General features: G+C 47.5%; 1 protein-coding gene across 2 annotated transcripts; it reads right to left on the bottom strand.

The window, feature by feature from the left end:
- Positions 1-15,627: 15,627 nt before the first annotated feature.
- On the bottom strand, positions 15,628-22,494 carry LOC140077341 (uncharacterized). 2 transcript variants are annotated; one of them, XM_072124411.1, is made up of 2 exons: positions 21,994-22,494; positions 15,628-21,606 (listed from the first exon to the last, which is right to left on the bottom strand). In XM_072124411.1, exon 2 carries the CDS (start codon positions 21,121-21,123, stop codon positions 20,203-20,205), a length of 921 nt encoding a protein of 306 aa, XP_071980512.1. In that variant the 5' UTR covers positions 21,124-21,606; positions 21,994-22,494; the 3' UTR covers positions 15,628-20,202. Both variants share the same exon structure in this region, with proteins under 2 accessions (XP_071980512.1, XP_071980513.1).
- Between the last annotated feature and the right edge of the window lie 1,279 nt (positions 22,495-23,773).

Below are 23,773 nucleotides of genomic sequence, written 5' to 3'. Positions count from 1 at the left end.
CTGTCATCAGTCTTACAGGATTCAGAGGGGGGGGGGTGTTTAACCAAGAGAAGAGTGTTTAACCCAGATGTTGATTTTTTTCTCATAGATGTCTCCATGTCTTCAGGAGAAGAAAGATGGTTCTGCACTGAATATACAGTGGTCAGTGGAGCACATGAGGTAGAACAAGCAGAACCGCTCCCTCCACACAGTTCAGCGCAGAAGGTGCAGTGATGGCACTCACAGAAGCACTACAGCTGGTGAAAGGTAAAAGGGCAAACAAGGTATAGTCCTGTGGTCTAAACATGACTATGAACCGATATGGAAGGATAGAGATTCCCTCACCTCTGCAGGGAACCCCTTTAAGCATGGCACACTGATTCAAGAGCTCATGGATTCTCTCTTACTTCCACAAGAGGACTTCAAGGCAGCTGACATCTTTGCCTTGACTTTGCTGTGCAAGCAGTGTCCCGCCAGAGCGAACTCAAGAAAGTGACCATTCTTACCCGTAACGAATCACTATCTTGCTTTGACATCATGACCTGGATGAATCGTTATGGAGAGGTACTGGGAGTACCCGAAAAAAAAGTGTGCGTTGAGTGGGGGTGTTGGCCATCTCACTGCATCCTGTACAGGGCAGATTAGGTGTAACCTGTGTGGTGATCTCGGTCACCCGTACAGTCATTGTCCTCTTTCCATTCGCTAACGCAGGCTCAACCTCAGTGGATGAAAGTGATGAGGCTGAATCTGCTGGGGAGGGGACTAACAGAGGCGGAGGAATGGAGGGGCCAGGGAAGAAAGACAGGAAAAAGACGCCTGCCCAGCTAAGGCGTCTAGAGAAGCATCAACAGGAGAGAGAGCAAGGGGAGTCTCGGGCTGTTGGGACAACCTCTGGTGCTATCCTGGAGACCACACCTGTCGCTGAGGCCCCAGGGGATGATGTACTGGATGAGGAGGTCAGGAGGATCGAGAGAGAGGAACGTGCCACGTCCTCAGGGTCCTCCCATCATGAGAGAATGGATGAGGATAATAGGGCGTGGCTAGAGGAAAAGCGTAAGTGTGGCGACAAAAAGAAGAAAAAGGGTAAAAAGAAGGGAGTTGTGAGATCTTCTCCCAACCTGACTAAGGTAGTCAAGGAAGGTGCAACCGACCCCCCAGTGGTTGAACTTTCAAATCGATTCCTGGCCCTGGATGAAGCCTCTCCTGCCAATAGAGGGGCTGATGGTGGAGGGCCAGAGGTGGCGGAGCCTGCAGGGGGTGTCATGTCTCCCCCTGGGGAGTCAGGGTCCTCAGGAGGGGAGACTGGCCCAGAGTCTGGAGATGAGGATGATGGGGCAGGTCCTGGATCTGCCCCTGAAGCATCAGAGGTGAGGGAGATGGACACCACAATATGTCTAAAAAGGGGGTGTTCATTTCCCGAGGATGGTGGTAAGATGGGTAAAAAGAAAGCCGTCTAACTCAATCACTCATGATGGCGGCACCCACTCCGTTGACACTGGCATTCACTAATGTCGCCAGCATTAAGTCTGATGCCTCTAGATTTGCGGCCTTTGATTTTCTCGGCTGTGTTGAAGCCGACATTTTATTTTTGCAGGAGACCAGGCTGCCAGATTTGGCGGCCGTGTTTAAAGCTAAGAGGGAATGGAGACACGGGCCTTTCTATTGGTCTCTTGCGGCCGAGCCGTATAGCGGAGTGGCGGTCCTTTTTACCGCACCGGTAGAATGCTGACGAGTTATTTAGTTAGAAATGGGGAGGTGCCTGATCCTGGATATCCTCATGAAGGGACAAGAGCTTTGCCTAATTAACATTTATGGTCCCCAGTCCAAGTGGTCCAAAAAGTCTCTTTATGAGGATCAAGCCCTACCTTTTTAGTTAGCAGGTGGTCTTTGGAGGGGACTTTAATGCTGTCACGAGGTCCCAAGATAGGGGAGGTTCCAGAGACAAGTTGACTTATGATAGCGTCACTCTTAATAGCATAGCTATTGAGGCTCATCTGGTGGATATCCACATTCGGCACACCCCAGACCAGGCGGGGTTCACCTATTATACGGCTAGCTGCAGGTCTTGAATAGACAGGATTTATTTAAAGAAGGAAGCCATTTCTTCACCAGTTTCTGTTCTTGAAGTGGAGTTCTCTGACCACTGTCTAATTTTGTTTTCTCTGAATGTTACAGAGACCCCCCCTGGATGGGAAGAGGCTACTGGAAGCTCAATTCTTCTCTCCTGGAAGTAGCAGAGATCAGAAAATCCTTTGAGGACTTTCGTCAGAGCCAGGTACCATTGTTGGGCCATTAAAGCAGTAAGTCAGAGTGGTGGGAGATGTTCAAGAAAAGGGTGGCGAGATTCTTCCACCAGCTCTTGAGCCTCAGGAGCCTGGACAGGTAGCGCCTGTATCAGGCCCTGAGGAGGAAACTCGAGCATCTTGTCTCGACTGGAGGTAGTTGTGAGGACATCTCCAGAGTGAAATCTTTGGTTTTTGAGAGGGATTACGGGAAATACAGAAACTGCAAGATGTCAGTGAATGGTAAAGTTGTCACAGGACTGATTAACAATACAGGATCCCTGAAAAGGGCCAGATCAGGGATTCTGGAGGTTGTCAGATCCTTCTACTCACACCTCTTGGGCAGGAAGGATCTAGATCGGGATGTGATGTCGGCTTTCCTGGCTGAAACTGTTCCTGAGCCAGGAGTAGACCCCTCTCTTGATGTTTTGACAGAGATGATCAGGGAAGAGGAAGTCAGCCTGGCGATTGAAGGGCTCACCCTCAAGAAATCGCCAGGTCCGCATGGCTTAACATCTGAGTTCTATAAGACCTTTAAGGACGCTTTGAATCCCCTCTTGACTGAGGTATTCAATGAGTGTCTTTCCTTGGGCACTCTGCCGAACTCAATGAGGAGGTCTGCCCTGATCATTCTGTCAAAGGGTAACGACCGATTTCGTGTTGAGAACTGGCGTCCCATAGCGCTTCTCAATGCAGACAGAAAGGTTTTGGCAAAGGTGCTGTTTAATTGGCTGGTGCAGTTTGTTCCCCGGCTCCTTTCGGTGACCCAGCACTGCTCTGTTCCAGGCCGCAGTACATTTATTGCTGTGCTTTGTGTCCGGGAGGCAGTGGAACAGGGCAGTGCTGGTAACTGGAAGGGGTTCTTGCTGTCCTTAGATCAGGGTTTGATCGGGTTAACCACGAGTACCTCTGACCTGTCCTTCTGAGGTATGGCCTGTCGATTGGCTGAAAGTTTTGTATGCAGGGGCAGAGAGTTTGCCACTTGTAAATGGTTGGATTGGCTGCTCTTTTGAGGTCGGGTCTGGTCTTCACCAGGGTTGTCCTCTGAGCCCACTACTGTACGTGTTCGCGATCGACCCATTCCTTAGGAGGGTTGATCGTGGGCCGTTGGTGGGAGTCGGGATGGATCGGGCAGCACTGGAAGCAACTCTTAGAGTAGTAGCGTATGCCGATGATGTCACCGTTTTCCTGTCCTCGGGAGGGGAGGCGCAATGGGTGATGTCAGAGGTTGACCGCTACTCGGAGGCTTCTTGGTCCAAGATCAACCGGGATAAGTGTGAAAGTCTCTGTCTGGGAGAGGGGGATCTAGGCTTTGATCTCCCGGACACTCTTCCAGGGCCACAGGACTCTGCCAAAGTTCTCGGCATCGAATTTGGCCAGGGGGATTACCCCATGCAAAACTGGGATGGCTGGCTTAAGATCGCCGCTCAGAAGGTGGACCAGTGGAAGGGTTGGTCTTTGACCCTCAAAGAAAGGGTTAATCTGATCAAAACTTACCTGCTCCCGCTGCTGATATATCTGGGCAGTGAATGCATGTTGCCAGAACCCCTCTGGACTCGGGTGTACAGTCTGTTCTACCAGCTGTTATGGGGGAATAGGCTGAACCTAATCAAGAGGGAGGTTACTTACCCCACGAGGAGACAAGGAGGGTTGTGTATGGTCAACCCTGTGGTGTTCCTAGTGAATACATTTATTAAGATCAATATCGCAAACCTCTGGAAAGAGAGGGCTCCTCCGTTTTGGGACGTGACTTGGCGCTGCTTCCATGGAAGGCTGTGTGTGAGGGACAATCTGAAGTGTAGGAGCTCTGAGGAAAGGGGTTTAACCCGGGAGGAGTGTGGTGGCCTGCTGGAGAGCATGGACTTAAGTGCCCCTTTAACACAGAGGAGCACAACGGGATGGGCGCTTTCGTCCATTGGCCCAGGTTGGCCGGTCTCTCCTATGCGGAGTGGGCCTATGGAGCATTCAGAGGCCTGGGTGGCCGGGACTGCTGCACGGTATTTCTAGTTAGTCTAGTGGTTAGCTACCACACGTGGAACGCACAGTGTTTAGTATCGACGCAGCCTAAAATCCTCCCTGTGGATGAGGTGTTAGGAACATTCTGGGTGACCTGGTGAAGGTACACTCTCTGGAGTATGAGAGGCCTCTCATAGTAGGAGGGCCTCTCTCCTTTGGAGGAGGTTCTCTGTTAGTGTCCCTTAGTCTGTCATCTCTATTCTATGTGTTAGGCTGAAGCTGCACAGTAGATTTTTGTTTTGTTTTATGAGCATGTAGGAATGTAGGGCTTGCAAGCGCCGAAACTGAGCTTTATGTGGTTTGTATTGATGTTGTTCAGATTTTATTTGTATTATGTTTTCTTTGTTATGTTGTAAATACTGTATATATTGTATATAGTTGAGTTTGGGATCTAGTGTTAGTTTGGGAGGGGGGTGATGGTGGTGGGATTTACAAACTGACCTTGGGCACTGGTCTGGACTATATAATGCAAATTTTGGACGTTAGACCAGTGTCTGGGGGGAAGGGGAGGGTGTGGGCGAGGGATTTAGTTTAGTGTATTGTTATGTGTATTATGTATTATGTGTTTGCTATTATATATTTTAAAAATAAAACGGGTGTGGGATGTGATCTGTGAGGGGTGGTTTGTTATTAGAGGGTGTGGGGTGGGTTTCTGTATAGTCACGGTCATTTATGTTTATTTATGGGTGTGGATTGTCGTTGTTTATTGGTTTGGTTTAGGATGTGATAATCGGTTGGTTGGGAGTTGTGGTATTTAGTGTTTATTCATTTTGGTGTATTGTAAGTTGTATACATTGTATATTATGTTTGGTTTGTGTTATGTATTGTTATGTTTTTTACTTTTATATAAAATAAAAGATCTACAGCTGGTGAAAGGTAAAAGGGCAAACAAGATATAGTCTTGTGGTCTAAACATGACTATGAACCCATATGGAAGGATAGATTTCCTCACCTCTGCAGGGAACCCCTTTAAGCATGGCACACTGATTAAAGAGCGCATGGATGCTCTCTTACTTCCACAAGAGGTGGGGATAGTAAAAGTAAAAGCACACACACAGGGTGGCGAAGGCAGCTGCACAGATGGAACCCAGAGACTGTCCTGAAGTCCCAACAGTGAGTTCTGAGCTAAAAAGTTGAGAGAGTGTGGAGGAAAGCTAGAGCCCAGATGCCGATGGGACCTGGATGCTGGGAAAGAGGGTGTGCCTGCCTGGAGCCCCGCACCTGACAGCACGTCAAGGAGCCCACGGACACACACACACATCCAAAATGTCCATGCTAGTGCTTATAAACCGCCAGTGGTTTGCCCCGGGAATTACTACCCTTGTATGGTCTGTACCCGCCACAACCCGGGTAAGGTGGTAAAGACCCCACAAAAGGTGACACCCAAGCCGCTGTATCCCTTTCAGAGACTGCAGATGGATTTTATCCAGCTACCAAAAGGTGGTACATAGGAAAACGTGCTTGTATGCATTGATCTCTTTCCAGGGTGGCCAGAAGCTTTTCCCATGACCAAGGCTATTGCCAGAACAGCAGCCAAGAAGTTGGTGTGTGAGATTTTTCTGCAGGATTCTGGAGGTCTAAAAAAGAAGCACCTAGATGACAAGGTTTATAACAATACAGTGGGAGCACCAAGGGGGGTCCCAGATGAGTACAAGGCCCACAATCAGATATGTACAGGTCTAGAGTCCATTATTCCCCAGAGAGCTATGAGGAAAAATGTTGATTGGGTTAACTGTGTTTATTGTAACCAACAGAGATTTGTGAATTATATCCAAGATGCTTTCCAGAACCGTATGGCTTTGGACATGACCCTTGCTGAGAAGGGAGGAGTCTGTAAGATGGTGGGAGCTGCTTGTTGCATGTACATCCCAGATGAAATTGATCCTATGGATCCCTTGAAAAAATTGAAAAGACTGTCCAAGGAACTCAAAAGAAACTTAGGAGCGGACGCTATATCCTTCACTTTGTTGTTGGGGATTGGAAGGGTTTCCTTTAAGTGGGGGTGATATTGGGAATTGTGATTTTGCTCTTGTCACCTATTGCATGTTGTGTGGTCCCCCTCATCAACTCCACCAAGTATCATGGGTATCAGTAGTTAGACAAGCCAAAGACCCCTTACTCAAGTTACCTAAATTTGCATAATAAAGATATCCCTTTATGATCAACCAGTCCTGAAACATATCAAACAGCCCCCTGGAGTAGGAAGAGGTAGAGTAGAGATTTGATTCCCATTTGTGAAAGTCCACTAAATGGGGGCACACCCAACAGGGGTCTGCTGTCATCCAACTGGTGAAGAGGAGAACGAAGCACATATGGGCAGATCTGTAGGTCCTTCTAGACTAAGAGTAACTGAGAGAAATTCCAGGACTTAGGGGGGACTGCTAAGGTAAACTTAGCTGATAGATCAAATCCTGTCATTTCTACTTGTCTTATTTTCCTAAAATATACTGTAATAGGAACAATGAACTCAATATGGAGCTGGCATCATGAACCATAACCAAAACAATCAAGGCTAAAAAATTTCAGAAATGCATTATCCTGACGTGAATGTGCGACACCAGGAAAGCTCTCCAATCAAAACGATGTCTGATATTGTTATGCTTTCCATGTTCCTCCCTGTCTAGCTCTTTTTCCTATTTTTCTTTATAGACTGGTAGAACAAATAAAGTTTATGCAGTGCTGATTTGCCCCGGGCAATGTTAGCATGAGTGAGACTTGAATCTGCAGTCATCTAAATCATTCCTTACTATGTGCACACATGCATTTAATCGATTTGATTAGAAAAACCGAGCCAACACACACTAAAAGAGGATATCTTAAATCCTACTCTAACAGAACCACACAGTCTCCGACAGATGAGTCCCCTTGACATAAGTTCAGCAGGGCGGTCTCAGCCGAAGATGTCCGAGCTGGTTCCTCAAAGATGGACGGGAACACGGCAAAGAAGGTGGCGAGATTAGCAGAGACCTGGTCTTTCCTGTCCCAGAGGGGGGTAGCCAATGCCAGGGCCGTCCTGATGAGAAGGCAGATATGGAAAGCCACTTTATACTGTTCTGTGATGAAATGCGTAGGCATGAGCTCAATGTGCAGGGTGCACTAAGTGAAAAAGCCCCTGCACATCTTGGGATCCCCACCATATTTAGATGGCATGGAGAGTCTCAGTTTGGGTTCTGACTACCCCCATACAGAGAGTAACACTATCCCCATTTATTGAGAAACACTATCGCCATACAGTGAGGAACACTACCGCCATACAGTAAAGTACACTACCCCCATACAGCGAGGGACACTACCGCCATACAGTGAGGAACATTACCGCCGTACAGTGAGGAACATTACCGCCGTACAGTGAGGAACATTACCGCCGTACAGTGAGGAACATTACCGCCGTACAGTGAGGGACACTACCCTCATTCAGTGAGCAACACTACCGCCATACAATAAGGGACACTACCCCCATACAGTGAGGAATACTACAGCCATATAGTGAAGAGCATTACCCCATACAGTGAGGAACACTACCCCCTTAAAGTGAGGGACATTACCCCCAAACCGTTAGGGACACTACCCCTATACAGTGAGGGACACTACCCCTATACAGTGAGGGACATTGGCCCCATTCATTGACGAACACTACCGTCATACAGTGAGGAATGCTACCGCATTATAGTGAGGAACATTACATACATTGAGGAACAGTACCGCCATATAGTGATGGAATACTGGCGCCACACAGTGAGGAATACAGCCATACAGTGAGTGATATAAATGCCATAAAGTGAGGAACACCACTGCCATACAGTTCTTTACCCATGTAACACGTTGTGCTCGTGGCCATTTTGCTAGGTTAAAAAAAATTTTAATTCCTTACCACGAATCACTGTAAACTTTGGATTTGTGACGATCAAATTTTTCTTGAAATTCTAAATTAGAATTATTAGAATCCATTTGCCCATCTCTATGCTCTTTACATCAACATGCCAGTGCTGATATTTGTTATGTGACTTTACATGAGAACCCATCCCCTAATAAGATTGGGTTTTAGTACTTTATAATAGGTCCTATATTTAAAACTAATTCAGACACACTCTCCATGTATTTTTAAAATTCAATTTTTTTCTTTTTTTGAAAGTCTATGGACGCATGGTCAAAAGAGCAAAGCTCTACCTCCAGGCCGTCCATTCTCGGTGATTGACCATTTTCAGTTATTGATGGTGCACAAAGCTATCCTTCAATAGGTCTATGGACACATGGTGAAGGGAGCAAAGCTCTACCTTCGGGCAATCCATTTTCAGTGATTAAAGGTGCAGAAAGCTATCCAAGAGATCTATGGACGCATGGTGAAGAGAGCGAAGATCTACATTTGTGCAGTCCTTTTGTGGTTATTGAAGTTGCACAAAGTTATCCTTCAAGAGGTCTGTGGACGCATGGTGAAGAGAGCAAATCTCTACCTCCAGGCAGTCTATTTGCAGTGATTGACGGTGCAAAAAGCTATCCTTCAAGAGGTCTATAGTCATATGGTGAAGATAGCTAAGCTCTACCTTTAGGCAGTCCGTTTTCGGTGATGGACAGTGCACAGCTCTACCTTTAGGCAATCCATTTTCGGTGATGGACGGTGCACAGCTCTATCTTCATGCAGTCCATTTTCGGTGATTGGAGGTGCACAAAGCTATCACTCAAGAGGTCTATGGTCTGATGGTGACGATGGCTAAGCTTTTCCTTCAGGCAGTCCATTTTTTGTGATTGAAGGTGCTCAAAGCTTTTCTTCAAGAGGATGCTTTGTGAAGGGAGCACAGTGGCTGAGTGAGTAGCACTTCTGCCTTGCAGCTCTGGGGTCATGGGTTCGAATCCCACCCAGGTCAACATCTGCAAAGAGTTTGTATGTTCTCTCTGTGCTGGCATAGGTTTCCTCCAGGTACTCCGGTTTCCTCCCACACTACAAAACATACTGTTAGGTTTTTTAGTTTGTGAGCACCATGGGGACAGGGACCGCTTTGCGCTGCGTAATCTGTGTGCGCTATATAAATTAAGAATTATTTTTTTAAAAATAAAGAATTATTATTACCTTCAGGCAGTCCATTTTTGGTGATTGAAGGTGCACAAAGCTATCTTTCAAGAGGTCTATGGTGTAGGGTAGAGGTTGCATTAATGCCTCATTATGCATCATTGACGCATGATGAAGCGCCACTACCCCACAAAATAATTGCCCTGCGTAAAAATACGCTTCTTAATAGTATTAATACTAGCGATGTCAGGTAAGTGCAAGCCCCAGCCGGGGATAGATGTATAGTAAATGTGCTGTGTGTAGTGTGTGTGCTGTGTATAGTGTGTAGTGTTTGTGCTGTGTGTAGTGTATGTGCTGTGTGTAGTGTGTGTGCTGTGTATAGTGTATGTGTTATGTGTAGACTGTGTCCTGTGTGTACTGTGTGTGTAGTGTGTGTGCTGTGTATGTGATGTCTGTAGTGTGTGTGCTGTGTGTAGTGTGTGTAGTGTGTGTAGTGTATGTGTTCTGTGTAGTGTGTGTCCTGTGTGTAGTGTGTGTGTAGTGTGTATGTGCTGTGTGTAGTGTGTGTGCTGTGTGTAGTGTGTGTGTGCTGTGTATGGTGTGTGTAGTGTTTGTGCTGTGTGTAGTGTGTGTGCTTTGTGGTGTGTGTATGCTGTGTATAGTGTGTGTGCTGTATATAGTGTGTGTAGTGTTTGTGCTGTGTATAGTGTATGTGCTATGTGTAGACTATGTCCTGTGTGTAGTGTGTGTGTAGTGTGTGTGTAGTGTGTGTGCTGTGTATGTGATATGTGTAGTGTGTGTGCTGTGTGTTGTGTGTATGTGGTGTGTAGTGTGTGTAGTGTTTTTGCTGTGCATAGTGTATGTGTTCTGTGTAGTGTGTGTCCTGTGTGTAGTGTGTGTGTAGTGTGTGTGCTATGTCTAGTGTGTGTGCTGTGTATAGTGTGTGTGCTGTGTATAGTGTGTGTGCTGTTTATCGTGTGTGCTGTGTATCGTGTATGTGCTGTGTGTGGTGTGTGTGCTGTGTGGTGTATGTATGCTGTGTGTAGTGTGTGTGCAGTGTGTAGTGTGTGTGCTGTGTATAGTGTTTGTGTTGTGTGTAATGTATGTGCTGTCTGTAGTGTGTGACCTGTGTGTAGTGTTTGTGCTGTCTGTAGTATGTGTCCTGTGTGTACTGTGTGCTGTGTGCTGTGTGTGTGCTTTGTGTAGTGTGTGCTGTGTGTAGTGTGTGTGCTGTGTGTTGTGTGTATGTGGTGTGTAGTGTGTGTAGTGTTTTTGCTGTGCATAGTGTATGTGTTCTGTGTAGTGTGTGTCCTGTGTGTAGTGTGTGTGTAGTGTGTGTGCTATGTCTAGTGTGTGTGCTGTGTATAGTGTGTGTGCTGTGTATAGTGTGTGTGCTGTTTATCGTGTGTGCTGTGTATCGTGTATGTGCTGTGTGTGGTGTGTGTGCTGTGTGGTGTATGTATGCTGTGTGTAGTGTGTGTGCAGTGTGTAGTGTGTGTGCTGTGTATAGTGTTTGTGTTGTGTGTAATGTATGTGCTGTCTGTAGTGTGTGACCTGTGTGTAGTGTTTGTGCTGTCTGTAGTATGTGTCCTGTGTGTACTGTGTGCTGTGTATAGTGTGTATAGTGTTTGTGCTGTGTGTAATGAATGTGCTGTCTGTAGTGTGTGTCCTGTGTGTAGTGTGTGTCCTGAGTGTAGTGTTTGTGCTGGGTGTAGTATATGTGCTGTGTGTAGTGTGTGTCCTGTGTGTAGTGTGTGTGCTGTGTGTAATGTATGTGCTGTCTGTAGTGTGTAGTTTGTGTGGTGTGTGTAGTGTGTGTGCTGTGTGTAGTGTGTGTGCTGTGTGTAGTGTTTGTGCTGTGTGTAGTGTGTGTCCTGTGTTTATTGTGTGTCCTGTGTTTAGTGTGTGTCCTGTGCATAGTGTGTGTGCTGTATGTAGTGTGTGTCAGGTGTATGTGTGCTGTTTGTAGTGTGTGTGCTGTGGGTAGTGAGTGTGCGGAGTGTATGTTGTGTGTAGTGTGTGTGTAGTGAGTGTGCTGTGTGTAGTGAGTGTGTGGTGTGAGTGTGCTTTGTATATAGTGTGTGTGTTGTGTGTTGTGAGTGTATGGTGAGTGTGTGTCCTGTATGTAGTGTGTGTGCTGTGTATCGTGTGTGTGTGTGCTGTGTATAGTGTGTGTGCTGTGTATAGTGTGTGTGCTGTGTGTAGTGTGTGCTGTGTATAGTGTTTCTGCTGTGTGTAGTGTGTGTCCTGTGTGTAGTGTGTGTCCTGTGTTTAGTGTGTGTCCTGTGTTTATTGTGTGTCCTGTGTTTATTGTGTGTCCTGTGCATAGTGTGTGTGCTGTATGTAGTGTGTGTCAGGTGTATGTGTGCTGTTTGTAGTGTGTGTGCTGTGGGTAGTGAGTGTGCAGAGTGTGTGTTGTGTGTAGTGTGTGTGGAGTGAGTGTGCTGTGTGTAGTGAGTGTGTGGTGTGAGTGTGCTTTGTATAAAGTGTGTGTGTTGTGTGTTGTGAGTGTACGGTGAGTGTGTGTCCTGTATGTAGTGTGTGTGCTGTGTATCGTGTGTGTGTGTGCTGTGTATAGTGTGTGTGCTGTGTGTAGTGTATGTGCTGTGTGTAGTGTGTGTCCTGTATGTAGTGTGTGTCCTGTATGTAGTGTGTGTCCTGTATGTAGTGTGTATGTGTTGTTTGTAGTGAGTGTGCGGAGTATGTGTGCTGTGTGTGATGTGTGTGCTGTGGGTAGTGAGTGCGTGTGTTTGTGTACTGTGTATAGTGATTGTGCGGTGCGTGTACAGGACCGGATTAAGGTTGGTGGGGACCCCTGGGCGCAAAATATGGTGGAGACCCCCATTGAATGTAGTCCAGACAGGGAACAGCAATCCCTAGTTACCACTCCCCAGCAATAACTATATACAGCCTCCCCAGTAATCACTATATACAGACATCAGACATCACTATATACAGCTCCCCCAGCAATCACCATATACAGCTCCCCCAGCAGTCACTGTATACAGCTCCCCCAGCAGTCACTGTATACAGCTCCCCCAGCAATCAATGGGGGTCATGTACTAAGGGCCCGAATTGCACGTTTGCATTGGGTATCCCGAAGATTTCCGATTTGCGCCGATTTTGCGCAGGGTTTTGGCGCACGCAATCGGATTTCAGCGCAATCGCGCTGGGTTGCATGCAACGGAAAATGGGGGGCATTGCCTTCGGAGAACCCTACGGATTTGTTAAAACCGCGGAACTTTAAAAAAAAAGTGTCGAATTCCACGCACTTACCTGCACCAAGTAATAGAGGGTGAACTCTGGTGAACTCCGACGGACTTCAGCACAGCAGTGACACCTGGTTGATATCGGCGCACGGACCTTAGTGAACCCTGGCAGAACCCGAATCAGCGTCGAAGGCCGCCGCTGGAACGCGACTGGACTGGGTAAGTAAATGTGCCCCAATTTGTACAGCTCCCCCAGCAATCACTATATACAGCTCCCCCAGAAATCACTAGATACATTTCCCCCAGCAATCACTATATACAGCTTACCCAGTAATCACTGTATATAGCTCCCCCAGCAATCACTGTATACAGCTCCCCCAGAAATCACTGCATACAGCTCCCCCAGCAATCACTGCATACAGCTCCCCCAGCAATCACTGTTCAAAGCTCCTCCAGCAATCACTATATACAGCTCCCCCAGCAATCACTATATACAGCTCCCCCAGCAATCGCTGTATACAGCTCCCCCAGTAATAACTATATACAGCTCCCCAGCAATCACTATATACAGCTTACCCAGTAATCACTGTATATAGCTCCCAAAGCAATCACTATATAAAGCTCCCCCAGCAATTACTGCATACAGCTCCCCCAAAAGTCACTGCATACTGCTCCCCCACCAATCACTGCATACAGCTTCCCCAGTAATCACTCTATATAGCTCCCACAGCAATCATTGTATACAGCTCCCCCAGTAATCACTCTATATAGCTCCCCCAGCAATCACTGTATACCGCTCCCCCAGCAATCACTGTATACAGCTTACCCAGCAATCACTGTATATAGCTCCCCCAGCAATCACTATATACAGCTTACCCAGTAATCACTGTATATAGCTCCCCCAGCAATCACTGTATACAGCTCCCCCAGCAATCACTGTATACAGCTCCCCAGCAATCACTGTATACAGCTCCCCCAGCAATCACTGCACACAGCTCCCCCAGCAATCACTGCATACAGCTCCCCCAGCAATCACTGTTCACAGCTCCTCCAGCAATTATTGTATACAGCACCCCTAGTAATCACTGTATACAGCTCCCAGTAATCACTTTATACAGCCCCCAGTAATAAATATATATGGCTTCCTAGCAATAACTAAATAGAGCCCCAAACATTACCCATATTCAGTCCCACAGCATTAACAATTTACAGCCCTCTATAATAACCATATACAGCCCCCTTACAATAATTATATGTAGCCCTGTATAATAACTGTATATAGTCCACCTATAATAAATATAAAACCCCCCTATAATAACAATATGCAGCCTCCCTATAATAAATAACTATATGCAGACTCCTTTTATTGCTATACACACACCCCATTATAAATATATACAATCCCCCTATAATAATCATTCCAATAAACATCATTCCCCCTATGCGTGCCAAGCTCATCTTCCCTCGCGATATGGGATGTAAACAAAGATGGTGGTGCCCTCCTACAGACGTCAAGGTGATGTCACACTCTGCCCTGCCATTTTTGTTTACATGCAATCGTCTATGGCAGTGCAGGGAACTTATTGTTCCCTGGGTCTCCCATAGACAAAAGGCAGAAACATCAAATACAATGTTGGCGATTCGGGCGGTCATGTGACCACCAGAAAAGCCCACATTTGGTGGTGGCCCCTATAAGGACAAAGTGGTGGGGGCCCCGGCGCCCCTGGAGCCCCCGCACCCCTAAGATCTGGTCCTGTGTGTGCAGTGATAGTGTGGTGTGTGTGTGCTGTGTATAGTGAGTGTGCGGTGTGTGTGTGTGTGTGTAGTGTATGTGGTGTGTGTAGTGTGTATGTGTTGTGTGTGCTGTATGTAGTGTGTGTGGTGTGTGTAGTGTGTAGTGTATGTGTTGTGTGTGCTGTATGTAGTGTGTGTGTGTGTTGTGTGTAGTGTGTGGTGTGTGTAGTGTGTATATGCTGTATGTAGTGTGTGTGTTGTGTGTGCTGTGTGTAGTCTGTGTGCAGTGAAGATGATTTTCAAGTATAAATAAAGTCTGTTAACATTATATACAGCTATGACTTAAATATTTGCATTAGAGAAAATTTCATACTACTACTTGGCTAAAAATACTCCCCAAAAATAGTAAGAGAAGTATTATCACCCTTCTTGAAAAATGTTAGTGTGACCTCTGGTGAAGAGAGCAAAACTCTACCTTCAGGAAGTCCATTTTTGGTGACTGAAAGTGCACAAAGCTATCCTTAAAAATAATAATAATTCTTTATTTAGCGCACAAAGATTACGGAGAGATGCACAAACTTGCAAAATCAGTCCCTTTCCCCAATGGGGCTCACAATATAATAAACCTTCCAGTATGATTTGGAATGTGGGAGAAAACCGGAGGACCCGGAGGAAACCCACGCAAACACAAAAAGGACATAAAACTCTTTGCAGATTTTGACCCTGGAAATTGAACCCAGGTCCCCAGCTCTGCAAGGCTGTTATGCTAACCTCTAAGCAAAGCTCTACCTTCGGGCAATCCATTTCCAGGGATTGAAGGTGCACGAAGCTATCCTTCAAGAGGTCTATGGATGCATTAATGAAGGTAGCGAAGCTTGACACGGCACTGGGGAGTCCTGGTCGCCGTTTTTCTTCTTCTACTGCAACCAAATTCCGACTTGTACCTAAAGAAGCACTCGGACACCGCCTTTTTGGAATAATCTGGCCACAGCAGCCAATTTTATTATAACATACAACAAATATTGCAACATCAATAAACATTTCTCCCCCCCCCTCATAATCCTGATCCTAATAAGGAGAAAGGTCCTTGGAGCTCCAAATTACAAATGCCATTCGGCTCTTTTCGTTATTACCCCCAACCGCCACCTCTGGTTCGAGGGCACCATATCTCGCAGATGGCTTTCCCAATTTTCCACTCCCCGGGACACCACCCAGCAGGAGTCCATACTGCCATACCCCTAGGCATGGCCCACCATTCAGGGGAGAACTATCCGCCCTGTTTTCCCCCCTCCCCCTTGTAGCTCCACCAACTCCAAGGACTTTTTCCTTCCCCCTGCCCTAAGCTGCCATGACAATTGTGAGCCCCTTAATCCCCCCCCCCCCTTCGCTGTTGCATCCTCTAGGGCGGGCGGGCGTTACTCCTTTGGTTGTTAACCTAAAATGGCTGATCCCCTCAGCCCTCTTCTCTCCTTTACTAACTCCCCCTGACTACTCGCGCCACAAATAACTCCTCCCCATAGCAACGGCTCCTTCCCCCCGGACCGTGTCATGCCGGCCTCCCCCAACGCTGTGGGTACGTCCTCCTCTTGACACGGCACTGGGGAGTCCTGGTCGCCGTTTTTCTTCTTCTACTGCAACCAAATTCCGACTTGTACCTAAAGAAGCACTCGGACACCGCCTTTTTGGAATAATCTGGCCACAGCAGCCAATTTTATTATAACATACAACAAATATTGCAACATCAATAAACATTTCTCCCCCCCCCCTCATAATCCTGATCCTAATAAGGAGAAAGGTCCTTGGAGCTCCAAATTACAAATGCCATTCGGCTCTTTTCGTTATTACCCCCAACCGCCACCTCTGGTTCGAGGGCACCATATCTCGCAGATGGCTTTCCCAATTTTCCACTCCCCGGGACACCACCCAGCAGGAGTCCATACTGCCATACCCCTAGGCATGGCCCACCATTCAGGGGAGAACTATCCGCCCTGTTCTCCCCCGCTCCCCCTTGTAGCTCCACCAACTCCAAGGACTTTTTCCTTCCCCCTGCCACAGCAAGCAGTCCTTGACCCACCTCAAGACTGCGCGCCCCCCACCATTGACAGTGCTCGTTCCATTCCACCTTGAATGCCGAGAGCCCACAGGTCAATACCAACCGCATTAAGGTGAACACCATCAGCTAGCCAATATTCAGCACTGCTGTCCTCCAATTCCTTATGGCGGATCGCCAAACCCCCGTTCCTTACCACAAAACCACCTACTGCTCTATTCAGCTTCACCCTAGCTCTATTCAAACGACTAACAGACCTAGCATGTCTCCAAACATGTCTATAAACGACATCCGACCAAACAATCAGCAAAGACGGGAATTCCACCATTAGTTTTAACACGTCGTGTTGTATGTCTCTAATCAGTTCCCGCACCGGTTGTCCACCCAAGTCATTTCCCCCAACATGGAGAACCACTATCTCCGGACACCTATCCAACTCCACGAACCTCCGGAACTCCGATAGAACCTTCCCCCATTTCATCCCCCGAAAACCCAGCCAGCGCACCGTTACCTGCATCCGGTCGAAACCCAACTGCCTCCCTTCAGGTCGCCTGGCTGCCCTCTGTGACCCCCAGTATACGTAGGAGTGTCCGAAAATCCAAATCAATAAAGGGCTGCTACCTGTAAATAAAACAACATCAACAACAAACAGCCTTGAATGAACTTGATCCAACTACGCAACCCAACTATTCCTCAAGAAACTAAGGTCGTACATAAGACTTATACCTCCCCGAACTCCATCTCCCAATATGCTTCACTGCTTCAGGGCCTAGCCCCCTACCTACAGCCTCCGTTGCCGCTCCGATTCTAAACGAATGGGATGCAAACGAACTTGCATCCAAACCCAGCCGACCCAAACATTTTCGGAAAACTGCTGTGAACTGAAAACGGGACAGAAACGACCCGTCCATGTGACACAAAAGCGGGCCCGTTTTGTCTCCACGGGCCTCCAAAAATTCCCCCAACCGCCCCCAAGGACACATCACTGTCTCCCGTACCTTATACAATGTAACTCTGCGACCCATACCAAACACGTCAGTTTTTGACTTACGTATGCCGAACTCCACCCAGTCAGCTCCTAATACTACATCCTCCTTCAGGATGCCCCCCATTACTTTTTTGCTTGGCGCCACTAACTCACCAATTCTCATAGCCCCATAAAATGCCCATGAAAAAGCCAACTGAAATAATTTTCTTTCATAAGCAGACTCACAAACCAACTGCAGCTCAACCCCCAAACGTTCCAACAAACCAAAAGACACCGGCATTCTCCCATCCTTACTTACCCCTACCCCTTTTTTAAAACCCCGCAATGCCTTTTTAAACAAAAAATTCTTAGTCATGTCCGTCACTCCTTGTAAATTAAATCCAAATGCCAATGCGGCAACCCCTCTGTTTACTTTTGCTCTGGACCAACCTGAGCTAGCCGCTCTCCCAATCCAGACCAATAGTGCCGTCAATCGCTCGTCATCTGTCTCTCCAACTCCCAATTCACCAAGTAATCTGTCCCAATTGCCCAATACCTCCTTGTACGCCGACCACGTGCCTTCAGCCAGAGACGCTCTTATCAACGCCTCCGCCATTCGAAGGCTATCTCCCACAGATGCGGCGGGCAGGGAATCCCTTCGTCTTCCGCGACCGGAGCCATCTGCCGAAACCGATCCCACTGTAAGCGAGACAGCGCATCAGCAATGGAGTTCTCATTCCCCGGGACATGAACAGCAACCACCCATGCATTAAGCCCCAAACACAACAGCACCAAGTGCCGCAGCAGCCGCACCACCGGTGGGGACGACGCCGACACTCCATTGATCGCCTGCACTACTGCCTGATTGTCGCAGTGAAATCTCACTTTCTTGTTCCGGAAACGCTCTCCCCAAATCTCCACAGCTACCACGATTGGGAACATTTCTAGACACGCCAGGTTCTTTGTTAATCCCGCCTCCAGCCACCCACTTGGCCATTCTCCCGCACACCACTGCCCCCCACAATAGGCGCCAAAACCCACCGAGCCAGCCGCATCCGTAAACAACTCCCAATCGTAGCTATCCACTACCTCCTCGAGCATCAAAGAACGCCCATTATAATTTTCCAAAAATCCATCCCATACAGCCAAGTCCTCCCTTATTTCCCCGCTCAATCGAACAAAGTGATACGCCGCCTTGACCCCCGCCGTTGCTCCCGCCAAACGTCTGCAAAAAACCCTACCCATTGGCATAATTTTGCACGCAAAGTTCAACTTGCCCAACAACGATTGAACCTCCCTCAATCTCAACTTCTTAACCCTGCAACTCCGTCTTACCTCTTCCTTTAAAGCCAACAACTTATCCTCAGGTAGCCTACACTCCATTTTTTCAGTATCTAGAGTGATCCCCAAGAAAACCAGACAAGAGGTGGGACCTTCTGTCTTTTCTTGAGCTAGTGGGACTCCAAACTTCCTCATTACCCACTCTATTGTAGCTAATAGAGCGTGACAAACCCTGGAATCCCCAGGTCCAATACACAAAAAATCGTCTAAGTAGTGAATTATGGAGTCTACCCTTGCCTCCTGCTTTACCACCCATTCCAAAAAGGAGCTCCATTGGAAGGCAGCGGTCTACATAAAAAGCTGACTCCCAAAAACACCCGAGCAGCCGCAAGCTATCCCGATGAACCGGTAATAACCGGAATGCAGATTCGATATCCATCTTCGCTAGTAAAGCCCCCCGTCCATACTTTCTGACCCATTCCACCGCCTTATCAAATGATGTATACGCCACAGTGCAAACCTCTGGTGAAATACCATCATTAACTGACAACCCCTTTGGATAAGAAAGATGGTGAATTAAACGAAATTTGTTCGCTTCCTTCTTTGGAACCACCCCTAGCGGAGACACAATCAACCCTGCAATCGGAATATCTGCAAATGGACCCGCCATCCTCCCTAACTCCACTTCTTTAGACAATTTTTTACGCACTACCCCAGGATACTGATAGGCGGACTTCAAATTCCTAGTGGTAAATGGAACTGCGTGCCTCGGTGCAGGAATCCGGAACCCCTCCCCAAAACCTCCCCTCAAAAGTGTCGCCTTTTCCAGCTCCGGGTATCTACTTAGATAAGGCTCCATCTCTAGAAGCTTCACCGGAGTCACCCCCATGTCCAGTGTTCCCCCCACCACGCCCCTTATTCTTTTTAAAACATTTTGCTGTCCCGTGGGACGACCCTCCGCAAGTGGAGCACACATGTCTAAATTTACAGTTTGCCCCGTACTTGCACAACCCATCATTGAACTGCCAGCAAGTTCCCCCCTTGATGCCGCTCGAGCTTTCCTTCTGTTGTCCCGAGGAACTGGAACTACTCGTTCCGGCTTCCTCTCTCCCCCCTCGAAAGGACTGCCCAAATTTTACCGGTGCCATCACCTGCAGCCACAAACCGATATCCTTCTGATCCCACCTTATACTTGGCCTCACCGCCTTCCTTTGCCTAAAATCCTCGTCGTACCTGAGCCACGTCTGCCCCCCATACGACCTGTAAGCCTCCCCAATCGCGTTCTGATAGCAAAATAGCCCCGAACAGTTCTCCGGCGCCTTTTCCCCTATTACGCTTGCTAGTATGGAATACGCCTGAAACCAGTTCTGAAAAGTCTGGGGAATCATTCGCCAACGCTTTTTCTCCTCCTCATCCTTTTTTGACTCCTCCTTCTTACCCTTTTCCAAATTAAATTTAGACAACGGCAGAAGCGAGAAAATCTCCACATATTCATCCTTCCAAATCTTCTCTTTTACTTCTTTTTTTAGATGAGACCCCAACTGCCCTTCAAAACACACGTACACCTCCCCTTTAGCCCTGTCGTCCAGCCGAACCCTCTCGTCCTTCTCCTTTTCCGTCTGTACTGACACCGTCACCCCCGAATCCCTTCGCCAAACGCCCCCCGTCCCCTGCCCTGACTATGGTAACCATGCAGTAACTGGAGACGCCCCTGCAATCGATCCTTCACACCTAGCTAACAACTCACGCATGCTCCCCATCAATGACCGCATCTCCTCCACATTCCCCCCATCACTCACTCCACTCCTCGGAGACCCCAAACCCCCCAACTGCACAGACACAGAGACTGACTCACCATGCCGCATGGGTGCTGTGTGCCCACCAGCGGCCATGATGTTCTCCAAACGCTGCACGCTCCTCTCACTGCTTTCTGCTGACGGATGGCTGCTGGCTCCTGGACAACCACAGCAAGACAGGCAGGCCGTACTGGAGGACCCGGCCACTGCTGATGCTGCCACCGCTGGAGCGGTGCCGCTTTCTCCTCCTCTGCGTCCAGCACCTTCCCACGCCACTGCCGACCGTGCAGCCCCCGACCGGGGCCCACGAGTAACTCCAGGATCTTCCACCGCAGTAGTTGTCACACAGGCACCCCCCCCGACCGGAACATCGCCAGTAGGGGGCCCCGCAATCGCAAGTAAAGAATCCCCACGTCGTCCGGAACCACCTGTTCCCGGCCTGTGATTTTGAGCAGGCCGTGGAACATTGTCCGTGCCTGGATTCCTCTCAGCGCGGGAGCGACGGTTTCCTACTCCTGATCCCGCGCCCCGCGCTGGAGGGTCCCTGGAGGGGCTCCTAACCCGTCGGCGGGTGCGGGGAGTAGCCTCTGGACTAAGACGGTCGGGTGGCCGCGATCTTCTCGAGCGCCGTACTCCCGCTTCTTGCCCTCCTGTCGCCTGGGCTGCCGTTCCTCCTCCACTGCCCTCTGCCGCTTCCGTTCCTCCACCCAGCTCCATTGCTTCTAACACTTGCTTGCGCAGCTCCGGACCACCTGCTGCTGCCAGCGCCCGAAGCTGTGAGAGAAGCGCTGCCACCTCTGCCATCGGAGCTGTCACTCGGTGCTGCTACTCCTTTGGTTGTTAACCTAAAATGGCTGATCCCCTCAGCCCTCTTCTCTCCTTTACTAACTCCCCCTGACTACTCGCGCCACAAATAACTCCTCCCCATAGCAACGGCTCCTTCCCCCCGGACCGTGTCATGCCGGCCTCCCCCAACGCTGTTGGTACGTCCTCCTCTCTACATTTGTGCAGTCCATTTGTGGTGATTTGGTTTATGGTCGCATGATGAAAGGAGTGAAGTTCTAACTTTAGGCAGTCCATTTCAGTCCCCAGGAGCTCCTCCGATGGTTGTAGGTCTGGTGAACTGCAGTGACTGAACAAGTTGTGGCCACTGCGGCTAACAGTTGTTGCTGCAGACTTGTACAGGTCCTCTGGTGGTATCAAGACTCGAAGCAGGATGTTCTGTTCATCTTTTCACTGGATCTTTTCAATAGATATGCTTAATATCTATGTTAGATAATCTATTGCCTATAAATGAGCAAATATATGTATAATGTGAGTGGTGAGGGACACAGTATATCACATTGCATAATAACTGCGTGTGGTGCAGTCAACAGAAAAATACGGCTATTGTTTGCACAAAAGAAAACCTAAAAAAACGGTGTGACTTTCAGGGAAGGAATCGGCATGACCAAAACTGCTACAAAAATCATCCAAGTACGCCAAAAATTTCTTGCAATAGTGGTAATGTGAGACTAGAGAATATTAACATAATATAGGCCTCAATTGTCAAATTGGATAGCAGTATAATTCAATTCAGTTTTTACCTAATCGCTGAGCTGTGATTGGTTCCATGCACAACCAGGAAAGTTGAAATGTCATAATAAAGAAATAAAGATTGTCAGTGGTTCCTACCTCTGGTATCCGCCATTTGGGTCGGTTCTGAAATGTCACTAGAACACTCCTCTTTCATGGTATAGTTTCCTCTCCGGGTGAGACTGGCAATCCATCCCCAGGATTTCCGGAGCTGGGCTAAGAACTTGCTTTTGTTTTATCTCTTAGTTTCTTCTTCTTTGTTTGCTCTTCTCCCTCTGGCTCTCCATCCTCATTGATATTGTCCTCCTGTTCATAGTGCTGCTTGTACACCACATCCATGCCTTGGAGCTACTCCTGGATCAGGTCATGTTCTTCTGGGATGGGTTGCTCTACAGGGCAGATGGTAGATGCAGTACAGTACTCATTATATCCAACATCCAAGCTTTGGAGCTGCTCTTGGTTTGTTCTTCAAGGCTAGTGGTTGCAGCTGCATTACAGTGCTCAATGTATCCGGCATCAAAGCCTAGGAGCTGCTTCTGGATCTGGTTGTATTCTTCTAGGCTGGCTTGCTCCTCAAGGCTGGCCATGGATGTTGCCGTCTCCATGTCCCCAGTCATAATGACAGAGTGGGCGCTGTGTGCTGCCTTTTATACCCTAGGGGCGGGCCTTGCTGCATGAACTTGCTCCTGATTGGTCGGTTTAGTTGGGTGTGGCCTATTATGCAAATTAGAGCAGATATGTATATGGAAGTTATCTGAGCTTTGTGATGTCATCACCTGTGGCTTAAGGGTTCCAGGTCATTATGACATCATCAACAATATCTCATACAGTATTTATTTACAGACATTAAAAAAGAAAATTTCAGTTCACCTCTCTTGCAACAGAGCCGTTAGAACACCGTTAGTCCATGCGAGGATCACCTGGGCTTCTCAGGCAAATCACAAGCAAAAAAATCTGAAGAAAGATCCCGCTGCAGACTGGTTCCTTAACCCCATATCACCGACACTAGTTTTCAGCTCAATGACCAGACTCGATTTTTCAAATCTGACATGTCTCACGATAATTGGTTATAACTTCGGAACGCTTTAACATATCCCGGTGATTTTGAGAATGTTTTCTCGTGACACAATGTACTTCATGTTAGTTATAAAATTTAAGTGATAAGTTTTGCGTTTCGTTCTGAAAAAAAGTGAAAATTTGGCAAAAGTTTGTAAAAATTCTTCATTTTCCAAGTTTGAAATGTTCCAGACAGGAAGTAAAACTACCCAAAAAGTTTGATAATTAACATTTACAGAATATCTGCTTTATGTTGGGATGATATTTTATGCTTGCGGTCATTTTTCTAGGATGTTATGAGGCGCAGAACTTTAGGTGCGATTTTTCTTATTTTCATGAAAATTGCCAAAACTCACATTTTGAGGGACAACTCAGCTTTCAAGTGACTTTGAGAGGCCTAAATAATAGTAAAACCCCATAAATTACCCCACTATAGAAACTTCACCCCTCAACATATGTAAAACAACTTCTATTAAGTCCATTAACCCTTTAAGTGTTTCACATGGGTTAAAAAATATGGACCTGCGATTTAGAAACTAGAATTTTTTTGGAAATACATTCATTTAGGCCAAAACTGACATTTTCAGAATAAATTAAATGATGAAACGCATTGCAACGCTTGATGCCCAATTCCTCCCGAGTTTACTGATACCCCATATGTGGTGGTAAACTGCTGCATAGGCGCACGGCCGAGTATAGAATGAATGGAGGCGCCATTCACTGCAGATTTGTATTGTCACATTGTACAACCTATACATTTTTATTTTTTTTGGTAATGCGATCATATGAGGGCTTATTTTTTATGGGATGAGATACAATGTAT

Source organism: Engystomops pustulosus, chromosome 9 (genome assembly GCF_040894005.1).
Source record: "Engystomops pustulosus chromosome 9, aEngPut4.maternal, whole genome shotgun sequence".
Lineage (NCBI taxonomy): Eukaryota > Metazoa > Chordata > Amphibia > Anura > Leptodactylidae > Engystomops > Engystomops pustulosus.
Note: the sequence above shows the minus strand (reverse complement) of the source record. Positions and strands in the feature narration are given on the sequence as shown.

Bases quoted from the DNA above. Each gene is read 5' to 3' on its own strand.
- LOC140077341 (XM_072124411.1), bottom strand. From the start codon at position 21,123: ATGGCAGAGGTGGCAGCGCTTCTCTCACAGCTTCGGGCGCTGGCAGCA.